Source organism: Pezoporus wallicus, unplaced genomic scaffold (assembly GCF_028554395.1).
Source record: "Pezoporus wallicus isolate ANWC-B61680 ecotype Strahan unplaced genomic scaffold, APGP_CSIRO_Pwel_v1 scaffold_6362, whole genome shotgun sequence".
NCBI classification, from domain to species: Eukaryota; Metazoa; Chordata; class Aves; order Psittaciformes; family Psittacidae; genus Pezoporus; species Pezoporus wallicus.
In genome coordinates, this window is record NW_026637663.1 from 391,481 (window position 1) to 412,766 (window position 21,286).

At 42.7% G+C, this 21,286-nt stretch overlaps 1 protein-coding gene across 4 annotated transcripts in view; it reads right to left on the reverse strand.

Annotated features, from left to right (window-relative positions):
* Positions 1 to 21,286, reverse strand: part of LOC130597904 (SAM and SH3 domain-containing protein 1-like) — a 535,467-nt gene that overhangs the window by 101,208 nt on the left and 412,973 nt on the right. The window contains exon 1 of one of the 4 annotated variants that reach the window (XM_057406829.1): positions 19,297 to 19,454. The exons of the other annotated variants lie outside the window; for them this stretch is intronic. Within the exon in view, the coding sequence (XP_057262812.1) occupies positions 19,297 to 19,392 (96 nt within the window). The 5' untranslated portion in view covers positions 19,393 to 19,454. Of the gene's footprint in view, positions 1 to 19,296; positions 19,455 to 21,286 lie in introns of those variants that run through there. 4 annotated transcript variants of the gene reach the window in all.

The window sequence follows — 21,286 nt, forward strand, 5'->3', positions numbered from 1 at the left end:
ACCTGCATACAAACCAAAATACCAGGCACTGGCACAGTATACATACTTTCTGCATAAATTTCCATGAAGAATAAGCTTTAGAAAAAGCTACCTGTGTTTGTGCTTTTCTATCTCAGATTGTGCAAAAATGTATTACAAAACTACATATTCCAGTGTATCCTAGTCCTATTCCAACTGCTGTTAGGAAAGCCAGGAAAGAGGTCTTGATATCAGAGTATGTGCTCACTCTCTAAGACATCAGGTGAAATCTATGCAACTGCACAAATCTCAAAACTGTAAAAAAAGGCATGCATGCCACAAGCCTGTTTGGTCAGGGAGACAGATGGGTCTCCATCTGCACATGGCAATGTGGATTACAGCACACAATGTACTATACAAGTTCCTAACTTAAAAACTAATCAGCTATGGCCACAGCACATGCATAAACTGGGAGGCTAGGAAGAGGTCAGAAACCATAAGGGAAAAGATCTGACTTTTTCCTATTAAAGTATAAATGTACATGGAAAGGGCACACACAAAGGGAAGATGCTCTTTCACAGCTCTGCAGTCATGCTCTAGGCAAAGGCATATTTTTGACCGTCACAGCCCAAGATGAGAAAAATCCATTTCCATGCTTGAAACACAGGACTACTGTGTGGAGAGTCACTGTAAACATTAGCAGCTTATTGCTGGCAGTTGATCTTAACAGGGACGCCTACCAAAAATCTGTGGAACACGGCCCCGCATTTCAATAATACCTTTGGTTTGGATAGCTGTAAGAAGTACATAAATGAAAGCCAGGACGTGGGCCAGAGCAAACAGGCTTGTTTGGGGAAGGGAAAAGGGTAAGAGGCAGGAGGGACTAAAAAGTGCTGAAATGAGAACATGTACTGAAAGGAAACACGTTTGTACCTAATAAACACCGTTTTCAACAGGACTTCATACCTACATAGCAAACTATAAGCTGTTTAAAGTCAAGCAGAACTAGCTTACCTAGAAAGCAAAGGTTGCTCAGATTCGCATGGGACAATTTTGACTAAGATCCCAGTCCTAGTTTAGATATTTTTCCTAATACAGGGTCATGAAAGCTTGAGTAACTTGTGCATTCTTCCCTAGGCAACCTTGTACTAGCAGTGTACCTCTCTGCACCCCAAAATATACTAATGCATGAATTCAGGCTACAGGTAATTAATCTGACACGGTATTTCACGTTCCTCCACAGCTCCTTCTAAGGAGGCAGATTTAAACCAGATCCAAACCTTCTCAAAATAAGAGTCACACCTATGTTTACCTCTCTGTCTAGGGCTTGTGTCTCAATTTCCTGCAGTAATACTGACTTGCATAATGATGACAGGCATGCATAAGGAAAACCTGTGGAGCTTGATAACAACTGTGTCTTTTACCTATTTCTGATCTTGCCCCTTGGCAGCAATTTATTTCTGCCAGGATTAAGGCTGATGTTTGGCCTTCTGGCTTAACTTCAAAACAGTTCCCATTAAAACTGAACCCAACAAGCTGCTACAGAAACATTCTCTTCTTTTCCTAGGGCTTAGAAAGGACAATCTTCTATTCAGCAGAACTAACAATTCCACCATCCATGAAGTGACGGGTTCAAAGCCTGTCTTGACAGTCAGCGAGGTCAGAAATGTGAATGAGACAGAAGCATGAGGCCAAACAGCCCAGTGCTTGCCTTGATATTCAGGGTAAGGCATAAAATACTTAGTGTAGAAGTCATGACATTTTTATATTGAGAACAGCTATTTTAGAGAATACTGAAGGGTTGTCATGGTTCCCTTGACCTCGCTATAGCTGGACACTGTGAGAACAATGAGAACATATAGATGAAACTGATTCAATAGAAGACTTTCTATTAATTTTTATGGCATCTGAGGGTTAAGTCATTAAGCTATACAGCTTTACAGACAGAGTTACAAAAATAGTTCTAATCAAATTGTGTCAAGCTCTCTGCAGCATGGTTAAAACAGTTCTACATTCTGTACAATAAGCAGAACGCACAATAATGGTACAGTTTGATATCAAAGCTTTTGCATCAGTTACATGAAATAACTGATGCACCCAACTGAGTTCAGAGCACAGTCACCCTAGACCCAGAAACTTTATATTAAACCACAGAGCTGTGTAAGCTTTTCCTAATTCAGATGAAATCTTGCCCTATCTTTAAATCAAAACAAACTCCCTTTTCAAAATTCTACAATTAAAGTGCACCATCAGAAATATAATCTTTCACCATCAGCAATATAATCTTTTTTCCTCTAATTTTTCACTGTAAAGCCCTGAAATCCTTGTCAAGAAGGTGTAATAAAGCATCTCTGGAAAAGCAATCTGAATGCAATTTACATTTTTCCTTTTGAAAATTAAAATAAACTTGAAAGCACATATTGGGATCCCTCTCTCTGACAAGCAACCAAGGAAGTCCTCTATGTAAAAAAATTAAAATATGTGTGTGTAACAAAAAAGTTGCATCTATGCAAATATACATTCCAACATACTTAAAAAGTAGGTATCTATCACAAGTAGAACCAGCTCTTTCACACGCTCATTATTTTGACAGACAAGATTACATGCAAATTTTATTCTTATATTATAAGGGTGCTTTGAAACGTTAGTTCAAAGCACCCTTAATGTCCAGCTTCCCTAATAATAGTAGGTTATCTTCTATCCTCCTTTTCCTGAGGTGATGGGCCCTAAGCTCATCAAAATGCAACTCCTTGTCTGCTCCGATACCTGCCATGCCACCACTACCCACACCAGGCTGGTCAGCAGTCAGGCACAAATTATCATTGCCAGCGTGTAAAGCAGAGTAACTCCTCCTTCATCCATGTAATAGTTGCACCTGACATCACCTCTCATTAGTTTTGTTTCCCTTGCTCTTGCTGCCGCCTCCTTCTGCACACTGTGCTTGCTGAGACACTTCCCTCAAATGCATCTCTTCATGCACACCAGCTGCAGCAGGCTTCTATCTTGACACTCAGAACAGAAGCAAACAGTAAAAAGAAGAATGGCAAGAATTAAGAAATTAACATGTGATATGAAATTAATACGTGATTGAAGCACTATCAAGGAGATAGAGATGAATTTCTTGTTTCAGGATTGAGACATTTTAACAGACATTATGGGGTGGCTTCATGTTTAAGTTAGTCTAATGAAATAGATACCCAAAAGCCAAAAATCTTAAGCAGATGATGAAATAAATCTTTTATTTCAGTGTGCTTGCCAGATCAGCTGCAATAGTGAAGGAGATCTCAATAAAATTTGTGTCTTTTCTTTATATTTAGTAGTAACACAGCATGACAAGAACAAATCTGTAACAAAAAAACCCAAACCAAACATCAAACTAACACGAAACATGTAAAGAAAATGAATAAACAACCCCACAAAACAATAAACAAAAAAAATCAACAAACAAAAACCCACAAAAATTGGATATTTAAAGACAAAAACTGAGAACAGCATCTCAGAGCCATTGCATAAACTCAGCAAGCCTAGTATTCCCTAAGGTGTTAAAGTTGCATGGTAGATTCAGAGAAAACAAACTTTGGTTATGTTTATGTCCAAGCATAGTTAAAACTGATTTCTGCTTTATGCCAGTAATCACTAAGAGGCCTTCCCTTACAGACAGGCATGTTGGTAAAACACAATAAAACAATAAAATGCAGTCATCTAAGTGAATGAGCCATAAACACTCTCAGATCCTATCCAACAAGGATTCTGCTGTATGAAATTCTGGCTTCATTTCAACTGGGGGGGGAGAACAAAAGTGAGAAACTACTATAAAAATAAGGGTTTCACTATGAACATACTCTTAGGAGTATGCTGAGAAGCATTCAAAGGGTGATTTTATTTAGGAATAGGCAACTATTATTCTACAGGTTTTGCAACTCTGCCTGTAAGTCAACCTCCACATATGAATGACATTCAGAATATTAATACCATCTATTGGTACACTAATATTCTACTCCTATATGGGATTTTATTCTAACCTAATCTTTTTATCCTGTAAATGAAGTATCTTAACATTACAAAACATTATGGAAAGGACTTACCAAACTTCGGATTTGAATCTGTTGCATCAACACAGCAGTAAAACCTTTATAGCACCCAATACCCTACATATTGACCGCTCAAGTTAATTCTTGCTTGAAACACAATATACATGGATTGCTAAGAGGTATATGCATAAGGGACATGCTAATACTGAATGTAATTGTCACCACATTATCCATAGCAAAACAACTGCTTGTTTAGTAAATTAAGCCTTTATCCAGTTTCTGGGACCTTAAGTAGTTTCTCCAAATAAAATGCACTAGATTTGTTTTGGCTTACAAAATGGTTGTTTTTCTTTTTTTGCCCTGACACTATGAAGCTCTTGCCATCTGTAATTGCTTTGTGGCAGAAATGGTATTTCATTCTGTCTTGTGCTAGGTGCTGTACAAAACCCCCAGTGACAGTGACAAGTACCTACTCTGACCTTTTTTCCTCTCTACCCACATAATTTTTCCTAGTGTCAGTAGAGAATAACCATCTTTACCTTAAACTGCTATGCTTCTCACCAGGACAGTTTGGCACGAGCAGGTCATATCTTGCCCAGAAAAGTTCACTCAAAAAAAACCTTCTTATCCTTCTTCCTCTGTTCTCTCTGCCCATTTCCCTTGCTTCTTCAGTGTTCCATTGTGCACGCCACACACCTTTATTTCTACTTCTCTTGGTAGAGCTTTTCAAGAGCTAGGTCCAAGATTCGGGAAAGGTCTTCTGCTTGGCCCTCCCTAAGGACTCCAACATTCCCCAGCCCACTGAAACCCAACAGTACTAGCTTCTGGGATGCAGCAATAAAAGAAGAGAGCCCTCCATGCCTTCCCTAATTTCTCACCATCTCAGCAGCCTCTCCTGCTCCACAGGGAAGGCAGTGCCCAGCAAAGCCTGGTGGGGATGCAGTTGCCCCAGGTTTCTTCTGGCTGGACATGCCAATTGCCTCATCTGCACTTACACGGCAAGGGCTACAGGGAGCACCTCACCTTTATTCATGCAGCACCCAGCTCAGAAATGAGCAACCCAACATTAAGAAATGCTGCTATGCCATTATGAAGCAGGGTGTGACAGTAAGTACCATTGCTTATTCCTCCATGTGCCAACCAAGAGGCTTCCTTCCAAGAGACCAGCACTCTCATGCTATCCACGTGAAGATTTTGGAAAGGGGGAAAGAGAATCTTGAAGTATCTCCCTTCACCCCAAAATCCAGTTCTACAAAGTGTGAAAAAATAATGTTCTGCACATCAAGGCACGACAAGGTCTCTCCTCTCTTTGGGGAGTAGGTACAGAAATCAGTTACCCTGGCTGCTCAGCCCAATGGTACAGGGTACTGTGCACCCCAAAGACTTGGCCCTTGATTTATTGCTGCAAGCACAGAGGGCAGCCTACCTGTCATCTGTGGCAAACCAGGATGTCAATGTTTAAACTGCTATCTCAAACTACTGCTCTTTTACTTCTTCCTGCTAGGAATTCATCAGCTTGCAGCCTGGAGGATACACCCAGCACTTCTGTACCCAGAGACTAACCTTGCCTTCACTCCTACTGCTTCCTGACAGGCCCTCTTTTACCAGGAAAGGAAACAACCACAATTGAGCATGGCAGCGATCCATGTTTCCCCATGTAATGTTAGCAGCAGCAGAAATGGTTTCCCATAGCTCCCGTTAGCCAGCTGCACCCAGGCCCCCCTCACTGATGCTGCCCATCCTGCCTGCACATACTCCTGCTCTGCAAACCTTGGCTTCTGCAGGGACCGGGTGTTCAGCGCTGGCACAGGCGCAGAGGGACTCCTGTTCTTTGGTGGCATTAATAAACTAGCTTAAATAGACACCCTACATTCATACAGGTAATATAAAACCAGAAAGACTGATTCTGCCCTGCAGTACTTCAGTGAAGCATCAGCTTTTGACTCTAGCAGAGGTACAGTACTGTTAACATGCACTCTCCCACCACTGCAGGTAGCATATAGATGAACTAAATATAAAGCGACTCATGCAAAACTTCATGGCACTGGGCTCAGGTTTTTTATCACTTTAACTAAACATCCTGAAGTCTCTTTGGAGAGTGTTTTATTTAGGAGCAGTAATGCACAGTTATCAAGGGGGTTTGGTTCATTTAATTAAGTTGAATACAATTACACTCCAGTGGGTCTTAAAAGTGCAAGAATCTACTTAAATATTATTTAGATGCGTATCTTTTAACTACCACAGATTGCACAGGGCTTCATGTTTATATCAATTAGGGATATCAACCTTGCAATAAGAGCTCTCTCTCTCTTGCCAACTTACAATCCTTTCTGCTCTGGGATCTCATATTTTATTTGCTCATTTCCCTTTATCTGTGTACAGTGAAGATGGGCTTTCTGCATTCCTGTGTGCTCATATTGCTTCATCATTGCCAAAGCACTTCCTAATTAGGCTAAATAGGTCACTTACCCAAATAAAAGAGAAGTATTTCTGCCTACCTTCAGAGCAAATCCTACAGAGTCCAGGCTTCAGTAACTGTGAGGTTGCCGTATCTCCCAGGTGTTTCAAGGTATGTCTTTAAAGGGGCAACATGCACTTTATTACCTACAGGAGCTCATCAATAAGCAGGATGCTACGTGCTTGTTTCAAGGAATTGCTTAAGCCTGTGGGTGCTGTCAGTTCAGTGGCTCTGCCCACTGAAAACAAACACAAGGACATGGAATGAAGCTGCGTCAGGGGAAGTTCAGATTGGATACTAGGAAAACATTCTTCACTGATAGGGTGGTCAGTCATTGGAGCAGGCTCCCCAGGGAAGCGGTCACAACACCAAACCCATCAGAGTTCAAGGAGCATCTGGATGACACTTTTAGTCACATGGTTTAGTTTTAGGTAGTTCTGTGAGGAGCTGGACTCAATGATCCTTATGGGTCCCTTACAACTTAGGATATTTTATGATTGTATGTTGCTTTCACTGGAGACTTGAATGCATTGATCAAGTATTGCCATAACAGAGATGCACCTCTAACTGAAGTGTAAAACAATTTGAAGAGCCCCACATGACTAAAGAGGTCATAAAAAGCAGAAGCTGGCAGAACCCCAGTGTCAACAAAGGTCACAAAAATCTCTACAAAACTCAGTAGCTGGTTCTGACTGATCCAAGGCCCTGAATCACACATTGAAAGACAACTGTAGATAAAACACTTGGACTTTGAGGGTGAGCCAAGTGCTCTATGCATAGCAACATCAAAAGAACATCTTGCTAACTAGCCATTTGTCAGGAGAGTTGTCATGCCAAAGAAAAACATCTCACCTACCTGTAAAAACAACTCTAACATAAGAAGAAAGTGTCAGAAGGAAGACACTTCCTCATAGCCTCTCCTTCTGATACGAAGAGACTGCAGTCTTGGGGAACACTGAACCACAAACCCAGCAAGAGCACCAGGACAACCTAAGTACAGAAGGCATCTGAGGCACCACAAAACCAGCAGAGTTCTCCCAGCAAAAGGAAGATATTACACCACTTTTCACATTATGCACCATTCTCAGTTTCAAATCATAGTAAATACGCTGCCTCACTCATAAGGAACCAGGACTTGAAGGGAAACAAAGATTTTGCTGTACGACTTTCTCAAGAAGAAAGGAGAATCGTATGTTTTTAGATGTGGTGATCTCTTCAAAGCTTTAAAGGTACAACCTGAAATGCAAAGGCTGGTTCAGAACAAGTTACATGTGAACGAGGAGTCAGGGCATCAGACTGTCTCTAGCAAAATAGCAAATTGTGCTCTCAGCCTGTGTTAGCTAACCAGCTCTCTGCTTCAAACTACCTATTTGAAGCATCTGCTGGCAGTACCTGAATGGCATCATTTTATATGACTCATACACTCAAAGATTACCCACCTATTGTCTGTATTTGTCTTTAAGCAAAACCAAAACAAGGGGCAACCAACTAGACATGAAAGCTTACTTTGCTCTCCCATATCCCTACTCAGCACCTGCAGTGAGCCCTGTCATTTCTGAACCAGGTTTAAATCTCTATTATTTACTTCCTATGTGCTCCCTGCCCATCCACACCATTCAGTCACCTCCTCTGGGCCTCCCCAAAGCCAGCCTGAGTGCTGAAGTGCCTGAGTGCACTCAGTGCCTGAGTGCCAAAGCCTCAGTGCTCCAGCCATTTCCTGCCATGAAGGCAGCAATTCTTCCTTTCACATGATCCTCTTAAATCCCTCTTCCTAGCAGTTGCAAGTTACCTTGCTGAGCTGGGACTCTCTTTTCACTTTTCTAGCCACAGAAATACAGTTCTGGATACTGAGTCACTGCACTTTCATCCTTGTCAGCCTCCGTTTCCTCTTTGTATGAGAGGTATTTTCCTAAGAGAGGCATGAGTCTGAAGAAAAAGAATAAAACCCACATCATTTGTTTTGTTTTTTTTCTCAACTGCTCAAACACACACTGCAACAGATCTACCTAAAAACAGCAGAAGGGCCAGTGAGGAGGTAACAAACCATTTTACTCCCCTCTCTTTTTCATGACACTTTTCAAAATAAGTATCTGTAAGCATTTTGCAGTAGTTGTAATTAGGTTTGGCAGATGGAAAATGAAAATTTGTACAGTCTTTTGTATTCTAAGTACATTTGAGATTAAGATTAAAAACCACAAGTAACTTGGCAAAGATTACCTGAAGAATGTACTGTTCTCTCAGAGAGAAAAAGCAACACTAAGAACATCCACTTCTTTCTTTTCTCTTAATTTCGGCAATTAGGAACTCAGCCTTCACACCAACCAAACCCAGTGAGATTCATTATGAGTAGGTCTGCAAGAAGGATATGCAGAAGCATCTCTTTCCTCTCTCATTTATGCATAAACACACACCATATGCCGTATGAAGCTACTCTTCACTGTCATGTCAATATTCCGATGAAGTCCACGACCTTATGTTCTCTTAACTTCCTGAGTTTAGATACCTTCATGCAAAGCTTCAGTTTTACAAACCTAAGTTTATCCATCTGCACGTATATACTCGCTCCCAGACACAAAATCTAAACAATATATTGCTGGATCTGGACTGAACAAGAAACAATATACAACACTGAGCCAACACATCCCAGTATCCCTTCAATTCAGTACACAGCAGAACGAGCCACCACAGCAGAGAGGGGCAACACAGGATCACAGGATTAGACTCTATTTCACATCTCAATGCAAAATGCACAGAATAAAAGTAGCCATAATTAAAGTGGAAAGCAGATTTTTTTTTTTTTTTTTTTTTTTTTAAGGACTAACAACCATTTTACACTACCTACAACTGAGCAGCCTCCACTGATAACACAAGAAATAGTACAGACCCTCACACCAAACCCCTCTGAACAATGAGCTGGACACATCATCACAAAATAAAATACGATGAAAAACAGGCATCTTCCAATTCTTATTTGCAATGTGCAGCAAGCAAAGTGGAAGCTTCCACATATAAACTTGACACTGACAGATGAATTTGGGTAATAAAGAAGAGACACCAGGAATATGGCATTTTCTTCTACAAGGAAAATGACCCTTGAGAAACTTTACAGAACTATGGTATGTAAAAACAGAGAGAAAAAACAGAGAGAAAAAAGTTCAAAGAATTTGCCATGTATGAAGGTTCACAACATGCCCTGCCAGCAGGAAATCTGCCTTTACTCAGCCCTTTTTCCTCAGTGAAATGAAAACAGACAGACCTAAGGAAACACCTCCAGTGGGAGAAGAGATGTCTGCTACTGCAGCCACACCAGTTTTCCACTGTGGTACCTGAAGCTACCTCTGGTGTCAACATTTTTCAAGGGGCCCACAGCCTGCTCTTCCAACAAAATCTGTGGCAAATAGCAAGTGACCTCAGGGCCAGAAGGAACACAACAGGTTCTGTCGTGGTGATCCCCTACTGTGTTTGCTGTGCTGAAAAAAAAACCACTCATCTATATACACTAGACATACATGAAAACCCAAATACCTCTTCTGAGCCTAATTAGTCCTCAGTCTGACACAAAGCACCATGTAAATCCAACAAAGAACATGTCAGAAACCAGCCAACATGGATTTGTGCCACAGGCACTGTCGCCCCTGCTCCACTGCCCATCAACTGCTGTATTCCATGGTATGCCCAATGTGACAGCTGACCACCAGCTTTTCATTGCTTGTTTGACTAGAAATTTCCTAGCCTTACCAGTGTTTTCGGTTTTGAAATACAGTATCTTTATTAGTCCTCTGATAAAATGGTGCACATGGAGACCTGTTCTCCCCAAGTGTTGTACAAAACATGACATATTCCCACAACACACTCTGAAGCAGTGAGTTTTTTTGAAGTGTAAACATGCAGTCATCTTGAAGATGGAAATGTGAAGACAGAAACTTGAAGACAGGAACCACGACTGACACACAAAGTGCAATCTGCCCCCACCTTTTCCTGTGTTACAATTGTTATTTATGAATTCTAAGGTGGGGAAAGAAGCCTAATAATGAAGTGGAAATCACAACCTGCAAGTTGCAGTGTATATTATGTATAAACACAAATACATTTATGTATAAAATAGGATTTTTCTTATTTTCACCCTTACAAAGTATACATTTTAGTTTAAATGCAAAATACTTATTGTCAGCTTTCAGAGCTATTGCACTAAGCTGGCCAACCACTTAAAGCTCCAAAGCTCGTAAGTAGTAAAAATTATTCTGTATAACCAAAGGCTACATTTAAGTCTATGCACTGATATTGATAACAACATAAAATAAGTCTAACAGGGATGGTGAAAAGAGATAAGCCTCAATTTAGCAGTAGAAAATAAGTATCCTCTATTTGCACACCATCCCTGGGATTGCAGTAGAAATTTCAGGTGAGAAATTTCATTCTTTCAGCTGAGTTGGAATATTCAGGAAGCTGCTGCTGGAAGATTGCAAGCACAAAATCCAGAGGATGAAAGTGTTTCAGAACTGTAACAGATACAGATAAACAGAGATAATAAACAAAGACAAAATACATCTCCTAAACACTAAGTGCATAAACCCCACATATTCTACAGCAATGATGTATCACTTTCAGAGGTATGTATTATGACCAGTATGATATTATTCTGGCAAGCAAAATACCTGAAAAGCCTTACGTTGCTGAAGTACAACGTAATGCTATGCAATCAGACCTGGAACATCCTTTCACACAAGCTCCAGCTGTGGATGTGCACTCACTAAAAATAACCTTCCAACAGTTCCATTTTGGTGCAGTGAGCTGTTATGATAAGTGCTCTCGAATCCATTTTTTTCTCCATCCAGTTAGACTGTGGTTACAGTCAAGCAGAGAGAAAGCTCTACAGTAGGGTCAACTTGGTGCTGGCATTGAAAGGGCCAGGACACCCAACTAGCCTGAATTTGTGAAGGAATGACAGAAGTTGCTTTTTCCTTTTTTATTGAAAACCTACAAGGCCTCACACTGCTCAACAATAAAAAAAAAACTTCCATTCCTTAGGCTCATGAAGTTTTTATGTAAACAGAGCAGAAGTTAGACCCTTTATCTTTTGTCTTTTTCTTCATCCTTTGTTTCCACATGCCCGTTAGCACTGCACAAAGCATCTTCAGTTGCAAGGCGAAAGGGTTAGGAGCATCTTGCCATCAAGACCTTGCTCATGTAACTCTCTATTTAACATTGTAACAAGCATGGCAGTGTTTTCACTACCATCTATTGACTCTCACCACTGCAAAGCTTTCAAAGTATTGATGTTATTATACTAAATAGTTACCTAATCTCCTTTACATACACACACTCCCACACATATATGGAAAGGTGGATAACACTGCAATATAAAAACTTTAGTATGCTGTTACCAAAGACCAAAAAGCACTGTATACCATCTTAAATACAGCGATAATAAACAGAAAATGACGTATTTCTATTCTTGATAATTATGTTACCATGCTTGTAAGCTTCAATGTGTGCATTTACTCATGCACATAAGAACATCCATATCTATTCCATCTGGAGGCCTGATCATGTAAACAGATCTGAATAGCATATCCCTGCGTTCATGCAGGACCACAGGGAAGCCAAATCAGCAAAATCTAACGGGCCTGTAGCAAGGGCCTGTGCTACAGCACTCCAACCACATCACAGTTGGATCATGACATGGATACAAGGAACCAGCTCTCCATTTTATTGTATAACTTCCCCCCCAAAAAAAGCCTTGAAGTGTGCTTTATAAATCTTTGCTATATCACATTCTTGAGCTTGTCCATCTAGTTTTCCAGTTATAGCCTCCTTAAAGCTGTTCTCCAAATAGGTTATACAATCTCCACTCTCAGTTTCAACCTCCTCATAGGAAACATGCCCCTAAAATTAGCAGGTAGCTCAGAAATGCTTATCCAGGTGTCATTAAAACTTAAGCCATCAAGTATTTTATTACACTAACCAAAGTGCTAATAAAAATAGTATATTATAACTTAGTGCTTCAAAACATGGCAGTCTGCTATTACACTAAGCCGGGAAAAGCATTCCCCTCACCTCAAGAAGATCAAAGCAGAGCCACATGCCCCCACCTGACCCACACCACAGAGAGTGCACTGTGGTGGTGGCAGCTCCTTTTATTTATAGAGTACTTTCCATAATGGAAATCCGTATTGTGAACTCCTGGGTTCAAATGTGTTTCAGGGAACTGTGCTGTATTTCTGTCCTGCCAATGGGACAGTTAAGTCTCTTGATGATAGTGAGAAATAAAAACCATTCATATTTCTCTAATCACACGTGTACCTACATACTTCAACAGAGAATACACTTTCATAGCAGAAACTTAATTTTTACAGACTTGCATATATTAAATCCAATTCCATCTTTATTTTAATATTCTCATGAAAAACATGGACTCCAAACTCTGGCAAAGTTACCTCAGCATCTCTGCAGTCACAACCACCACCTTCCTCCTCCCTCATATCACCAATAATGGCAGAATGTTCATTAGTCATTGCAATCAAAGAGGAAAATTATTAGCAGCACTTTACGCTAAAACAGGTATTGTGACAAATCACTTTGCTGTGTCATTAACAAAGTAATTCTTATTCATCCTGTGTCACTGCACCTCCTAAAATCCAAGCACAATGTGGGCTCTACAATCATTAATACCATGACAACAGGGTAAATGGAACAGGAGAAATCCTGTGCTGCTCCATGAAGTAAAAGCTACAGCCAGAGACTCCAAACGAGGAAGGGACACCCGGGAAGGCACAGGCAACAGGACTGGGTGCACCAGCATTCTCTCCTCCATCATGCCACATCTAGAGAGAAAAGAAGTCCTGAAGGAGCTGAGCCAAGGGCCAACACTGCAGTAGTTCATAAGGAGTATGGAAGAGAAGACCTTTCTCCCCTCTTACCCAAACTCCCTTACCCCAGGCACTGCCTGTTTTGTCCATTCCTCACAACCCTGTGCCACATCCAGCAGTGACCCTACTCTATTGCACCCCAGTCCCTCTGCTTCGCTCACACAGCTTACCCTCTCTGCTCCCATTTGCACAGCATCTTGTGCAATCAGCGCTAATTTACACTGATTTCTTGACAGCATCAGAATAAGTTAGGTTCATCATTACCCAGTCTTGCAAAGTATCATTCGCTCTGATACACGCTAAAAATGTTTTTCACCTGACTATAGAAAATGGTGACCAGCATGTGTAATACATCACATTCCATACAATAAAGCTCCTTTAAGTTATCATTGTCCTGCATATGCAACACTTTAACTTTCCACACCAATTTTCACATTTCCTTTCTGTTTAGAGACTGCCATTTTTTCACATCTACAAAAGGAAGGAGGCATCATTACAGGCGAGTTCTGGTGATCTGATAATCCGCTGCTTTTAAAAGACAGAGCACTTGATTGACTTACAAAATGCGAATAAATATGAGGAAAAGGAGTATTTCCAAACGCTGATAATGGAGCCCATATTCACAGCAAACTAGCAACTCGCCAGAAAATAAAATCTTATCACCAAGAATCAAGTTTACCTTAAATTCATAGTTATTATCTAGTAAACCACAGTTCACAGTAGACAAAGAGCAGGCATATACAAATCTTCCTTATTTTTAACTGCAATTCAAAGACCAGGGAAACCCAGAGTTTGATTTCAGGGCACCAGAACCAAAACCTCTTATCATTCCTGACTGTGCAGGGTCTTGTAGGGACTGAACTGTCTGATGGAGACATCTGTTTTATGTGACTTGACATGCAAGAAAAAGCCTGGACCAAAGGTTATCTCTACAAGCTGTCTTTCTATTAGCATTGCTACGCGTAATGCTGCATGGAGATGAGAGGGAAAACAGATGCAATAGGTTAAGTTTAAAATATAAAACTGAATCCAACACCTCAACTGACAGTCAGTGACTTTCTGGTTTGATTTCTTTATTTGAAAGGAATATTTCCTTTCCTTTTAAACAGAAAAAAAAACAATACCTGCCAGTCGGAAAAGCAGAGGCCAGGCCTTCTGGGTTTATCCTTATTGTTGCAAGTGGGATATGCTTTCAAAATGTACTCCAAAGCAGAAGTCAGAACAAAAAAGTTTTGAATCAGAATGTCTCAAAGTGCTTTTTGAGCTAACAACACAGTGCCACAGCTATTTTGCAACATCTCAGTAAAAACTGGAAAAAAATGAGTATATTGAATTTTCAAAAGCAAGTTCTACCTGGAACAGCTACTTGGTTGCCTGCGCTTTTCTGCAGAGCTGTGCTGAACACCAACGGCTTCAGGTGGAGTGGCCTCTCAGTGCCAAGCAGACATCAGAGAAACAGAGTCACCTGAATCAGACACTGGGAGAGCAATGGAGTAGAGAGATTTCCATGGGAGGTCATGGAGAGCTAAAGATGGTTTACGGAAGGGCAATCCTGGGAGAAATCTGCGGCTGGTAGGAGCTGCCACAACTCCTCTCGGCAATCCTCCGACTGCTTTTATCAGTCACGGATCTACTTCCCCGATCTCTCCAGATATCCAGGCCCAGTATCAAATTCCTCTATCCAAAGTATGTTAGTCAGTATGTAATTACATGTTATTACAGTAGTATTATCAGCTGGCATCCTTCTCTCTTGGTTTTTTTCTTCACTGCTTTGATAAGAAATTCAAATAGTCACTGAAACATGGAAAGCAAGATAGATTATATATGTAAATAGTAGGGCACCCAGTATAAACCCAAGTGAGCTTTATTGTTGTCAAAACACCGTTTCCTTTAGCTCACAGGAGATGGTGGGAAAGCACTAGTTTCCTCTTAGCATAACTGCAAAACACTACAAAAAAAAAAAAAATAAAGAACTCCCCTTTTCTCCACCTCTTTTAACTGTTTGAAACAAACTAGCTATGACTTTGAAATAAAAAGCTGGAAAGACTTCCAATTTCACTGCATCTCTTGCAATTTCCTCTGTATCTTTCTCATCTTGGCCATTGAAGACAAAAGCTCCTCACAGAAATAGACATTTTCTTCAGGGAAATCCATGCTCTATAACTGATCAGAGTTCTGCTAGTGATTTCATTAATGTCAGGATTTGACACAGATACCTGTTCCAGCTATGCCATATGAGAAGAAAGAACATCTTATAAACAAGATAGACACTACAGTGTCTTCCCTGTACTAAGGTCAACAGCCCATGTTTTGAAAGCACATCTTTAAAAGAATAAAGTTCATTATTTTCACTTAATATTACAATTTGTTCTCAGATCTGATCACAGAGAAATCTTCAGACTCTCAGCATAAAAGAGTTTGCTATCTCCACATCAATACATGACTCTATGCCAAAAATATTCCTTTTTTATGGTGTTCCATTTTGGGATTCAGAGAATTTTCTGTATTCTTACTCATGATCCATCTACTACAATCTCACTCTGAAATCTTAATACACTTCTACCATCCATGGTCGCTTTGAGACACTGCAAATTATAATCAACCAGTACATTCCATCATGTGCTTGCTGCAGACAGAGCAAAAGCTTTTAAGTGTAATTATGTTATCTAGTGAGCTCTATTAACAGCGCAAACAGCTCTGAGGTGCTCATACCACAGCTGCACCTATGGAATATTTCATTAGAGTAAGTGCAAATGTGAAAAGTTACATTAACTTCAGCAAAATCCCAATGCAGCTGCAAGTACACTCAATATTTGTCAAGCAGAGAGAAAGTTATTATGCAACTTCAAAGTCTGTAAAATATGCTGCTTACAAGCAGCACTTGAGAAATATTTGCTTCCCCTCCGGACCTGGGATCTGCCATCACAGGTTCCTGCTTAATGAGGTCCTATTTTAAGGAACCTATCTAAACGTTCACAAACAATGAAATGTATTTATCCACTGAGTGAGAGGGGCTCAGTTTGTATTTTAAGTAACTGTAGTACTGAATACCAGCTGGCTGACTTTCACAGCCTCTCCCTCTAAACCTAACAGAGACACCACCACAGCCACCAAGGCTTCTGGCAGGGACAATGGGTAACACTCTTCCCTCCTCCTCCCCACTGCTGTAATTCCTCAGTATGAGATAGACAGAATCAGATATTTCATCATTTTTATGAAGACCACCTTTTTCAATGTATAAGGACAGTGAAGTGGTGGAACAGGCTGCACAGAGAAGTTGGGCAGTTTCTGTCCCTGGAGGTTTTCAAGACCCGACTGGATAAAGCCCAAAGCAACCTTACCTGGCCTCAGAGCATTCCCTGCTTCAGCTCAGGGTTAGGCTAGGTGTCACCTGAGGTCCTTTCTAACCTGCATCATCCTATGATCATTGCTTAAGAATGCAATTTTCTCTCTTTCAATCAACAAATTTTTGATGATCACCTTTCTTTATTTCTTTCTGGTTTTCCCCTCCTAAGATCCTGTCTCTTCTCTCTTGCCTCTCCCCCTCCGCTAGCACATTCCTTTGGTAGCTGTTGCAGGACCAACCTAGCCTTCCACATCATCAACCTCCTAGTTCGTAAAGCAGTTCCCAGTGAATAAATCCACTGTTTACCTCTGTGTTCCCTAAACCATTTTGGATCATGAATTACTGTAAATCCCAGGAATTTAAGACCCATACCCTCACTTAACTGACAATGCCAAAACAGTAAGCCAGATATGCAGGCCACTGCTGTGGCACCATGGACCGTGACCAATCACCCACAGACTTTCATGTGGAAGCCACAAATCTGGTTTACTGTGTTCCTTTTGCAGTGTAGGTTTGAAAAGGACAGAGCTGTATGTACCACAAAGTCAAGCTGGCACTGGATCCAGCTTGGCACTTGATCTACTTCTTTCTTGCCTTCAGAGAGGGACAGAGCAATAAATAAGTTTATAGTCAGTTCATATTAAGACATGTTTTGTACCCACGGGGACCAGAAACTCTTTAAAAACCTAAATCTGAAGAAAGCTGACAGCTTGCAGAGAGAAGAGCTTTTGTCTTCCCTCAGATCAGTTATTATTTGGGACCCAACACAAGGGTATTCTTCTGTATTTGTAATTGTGTTGCAACACAAAACACTGCAGTAAGAAAAGATAACAGTGCTGGATTATGTTTGCAACCAATATAAACCACTGACTTCACAGTTACCAGATGATTCCTTCCTATAAAGCAGACCAACTCTAAAAGAAATTATTTTGTCTTAGTTTTGTTAGAAGACAAATAATGAAATAGCTATGCTTTCCCAGGAAGGAAACTAGCCTGTACAGCCAGGAGAAACTATTAGTTGTGTGAGAATCAGGTATTTTTCTGCACTGCACTCCAGCATGCTAGGATTGTTGGTCTGGCCTCCTCAAACACTCCTTCCCAGGCATCCAATAGCATTTTGCTCTTACTAAATGCAGTACTGAAACTTGCCAGAAAAACAGAGAAAGAGACTGTTCATGAAGTACCAACTGTGTGCTCCCTACAAACTGGCAGAACTGACTCTGCTTGCATTCTTAGATTAAAATCATTAACAGTGAAAGAGTGCACGCATCCAGGTGCTACTAAACTGAATGCCAAGTCAACGGAGAATTCCTATGAAGAAATGAAATGAGGCAGGTTTTCTAATCTTACTTTGAATATTAACAATGAAGTCTATGTGGAAAAAAAAAAAGCAGCATAAAATGCTAATTAGATTCTCTGTGCAGTTCTATAATGCTTCTGAATTAGATCCTATGGGTTTACCATTCATTTTGTTAGCAGCTTTCCAAAAGGTTTTTTCTCATAATACTCTTTAAAATCTGTTGGTTAAATGTTAACAACAAAAAGTTAATAGCATTACGTTGTACTTCAGCAAAAATTAATACGCATCAAGCCTATTAATTTGCTTTTAAAATGAATAAACAGGCACTCCACTGTTGATTTCCACATTCCTGTATCACTGGAAAGCTGCCAGTACATATATAACATCAGTGTTTGTTTTTTTGCTGAGTGGCAGTCCTCGGCAGTAATTATCATCTTGCACCTAAAGTAAATATTATTCTCTGGCTGCAAGTAGAAATAAAGAATTGACTCTTCCTGCATTTTGACTGTTTGCTATCCAGTCCGTCCTGTCGGTACGCTACGTGCCCACTAAACATAATTCCTTGAGCCCTTGTAACTGGGGCCATCTCCTTTGTTTGTAACCAGTGAATTACGAGGATTAGTCCCTCCTCAGATGATCGCCAGCGCAGAAACTCCACCAGCCGTAACCGGGCAACTCGCTTCCAAAAAACACTACGGGGAGTAAGAGCAGCACAACCAGCACCCGGGGGTGCATTAAGGGCACGGGGCAGCGCTGCTGGGCTGGCGGGCGGTCCTGACCCGGCCACACGGGGTGCAGGGGACCCCCGACCTCTACGACCCCCCGGGCACGGGGACGCTGGAACACGTGCGTGGAATATAAAGGCAGCAACAAACCAGCCTTTCACCAAAACTTCACTGAACCCGGCAGCACGCCGGAGCGCCAGGAACAATGCGCCCACGGGCCGGCCCATACGGTGCGCTCCGGGACGCGTACACGGGCTCAGGGGTCCGGGCCGTCCTGGTGAACGGCCCTAGCCCCGGCGCTGCTCTGCGCTGCATCTCCGCCTCGCCTGTAATGACAGCCGAGAAACCTTTCCTCCCAACCCGCGATGCAACCGGTCGCTGACACCACTCTCAGTTGTACCCATAGAGTTGGTGTTCTGGGACGTACGTTCCCGCCCGGCGAGGCTGCCCTCCCACCGGTTAACCTCTGCAGCAGGTGCCGGGGCCACGCCGTCCACGACCCCTCCGGCGGGGACAGCAGTGCCCGCAGCCCACCCCAGCTCACGGTGGGCTCCCCCCGAGCCCGACTTTTCCCCAGGCTCCGTCCTGTCCCGTCCCGCCCGCACTCACCAGGATGCCCATCACGTCAGCCCACAGCTGGGCGAACACCTCAGACGTGCCGCTCTCCGCCGGGGCGGCGGGGCCGCCCGCCCGCTCCCCCTCCATGCCCCGGCCCGGCCGCCGGCTCAGTGCCGGCTCCCCGCTGCTGCTGGCCGGCCCCGCCCCGCCATGCCAGCCCCGGCCCGCCCCGGCACGGCCCCGCCACCGCTGCCGCCACTCCTCCAACTTTCGGCCAGCGACAGGCCGGCCGGCGGTGCCACTGAGGCGCGGCAGAGGCGCCCACCCGGCGGCGGGACGGCGGCAAAGCCCCTCCTCTCTCTCCTACCCCGCTGCCGGCTGGTCGGCCCCGCACCCCCTTCCTGCCCGCGGACTCGCCCGGTGCACGTGGCCGCCCCGGGGCGGCAACAAACGGCCCCAGCGCCTCCCCGGCCGGGTTCCGGCCCCGACGCTTCCACCACCCCGAAACCAGAGGGCCGGGCCCAGCGGGGGGCGGCCTGTTGCTGGGGGGTCTCCGCTGGTTCAGGCGCCTCGCCTGCCTGCCGCGAGGTCCGACGGCAAAGCCAACGGGCTTTTCTTCACCCCACGGAAAGGCCAGCTGGGAAACGAGCCGGCAGCGCTCGCTACGAGGCCGAGGAGGGAAAAGGCGCACGGTTAAATCAAGGTTTTAGTTCAAGTACCGGGACTGCATCATTCGTTTTCCTGAGGAGAGATCCATCCTCAATCGCCTCATTAAAAGGCAAAGCTGTCCTTGCAGAGGAACTGTGGAAACTGTACCCTTCTTGGGGAACAGCTGAGTGCCCATGCACGCGCACACACACACATTAAAGAACAGTGGCCAGTTAATGGAGGAAACTGGAGAGGTCAGCAGGAGCTGGGGACAGAGGATGACCCTAAGGCCTGGCCACCACCTTGCTCCCAGCTCTGCTGGGACTAGTGCCAAGGAAATCCTTTACACTTGGTGCTCATGTCTAAGCTCTGAAATGGTTATATGTGTCCTTAAAAGCTCCTATTTCAAGCTGCTGTCTACTGAGAGCAACTGTCTGGGAGACTCCTACAGACTGCAGGGCACTGGTAGCCCTCAAAGGCTGAAGCAACAAATGATACCGTTTGCCTACAGGGCTAAAAACAGTTTCAGGAGAAGGCATAAAGCACTCCTCATCTTCTTTCCACATTCCCACCAATGCTCCTCTTCTGTCCTTAAAGCCAAGATAGCTTATGTTACTTGTAGGCTAGCACCACAAAGAAAAGCCTAGTAGAAACACTTCCTTTCTGAGGAACTGGCATGCAAAGCAAGGGACAAGACTTTTCTAAGCACACACAGAACAGAGAAAAGGAGGTGGGGGGCACGGGTAGTAACAAGAATTATGTTGAAAAAGTGGTAAAGAAACCACTGATAATGTAGATATGTGCACATTTTTCCTGACTCTTCTTTAGGATGCACATATAGGACACACACAGTGTAACGCATCATATTACTGACTAGTACTGAGAAATAATGAAGGGCCCAAACCAGGTATAAAATCTCTACTGATTGATCTTCAAATTGTATGCAACTGTAAACCAATGAAATACAAGGATAAAGGCGTGCCAGTGAAGTCTGTCAGTACTCTGAGAGGGCTTGCATAACTCAAAACTGGTTTAATTAGTTAGAGGTAATTTACTCAGTGACCCTCTGAAATCCATGCTGAACCACTTACAGAATCACAGAATCCCAAGGATTGGAAGGGACCTCAAAAGATCATCTAGTCCAACCCCCCTGCAAGAGCAGGGTAACCTACAGTACATCACACAGGAACTTGTCCACGCAGGCCTTGTATATCTCCAATGTAGGAGACTCCACAACCCCCCCTGGGTAACCTGTTCCAGTGATCTGTCACAACAGTAATGTCAACCAACTTTCAAAATATCTGAACAAGGGCACACTTTTGATCGCAGGATTTAAATATTCTGGGCTCCTCTAGTGCACAGTCTTGTGTATATAGTTTTTAATAGATTAGAG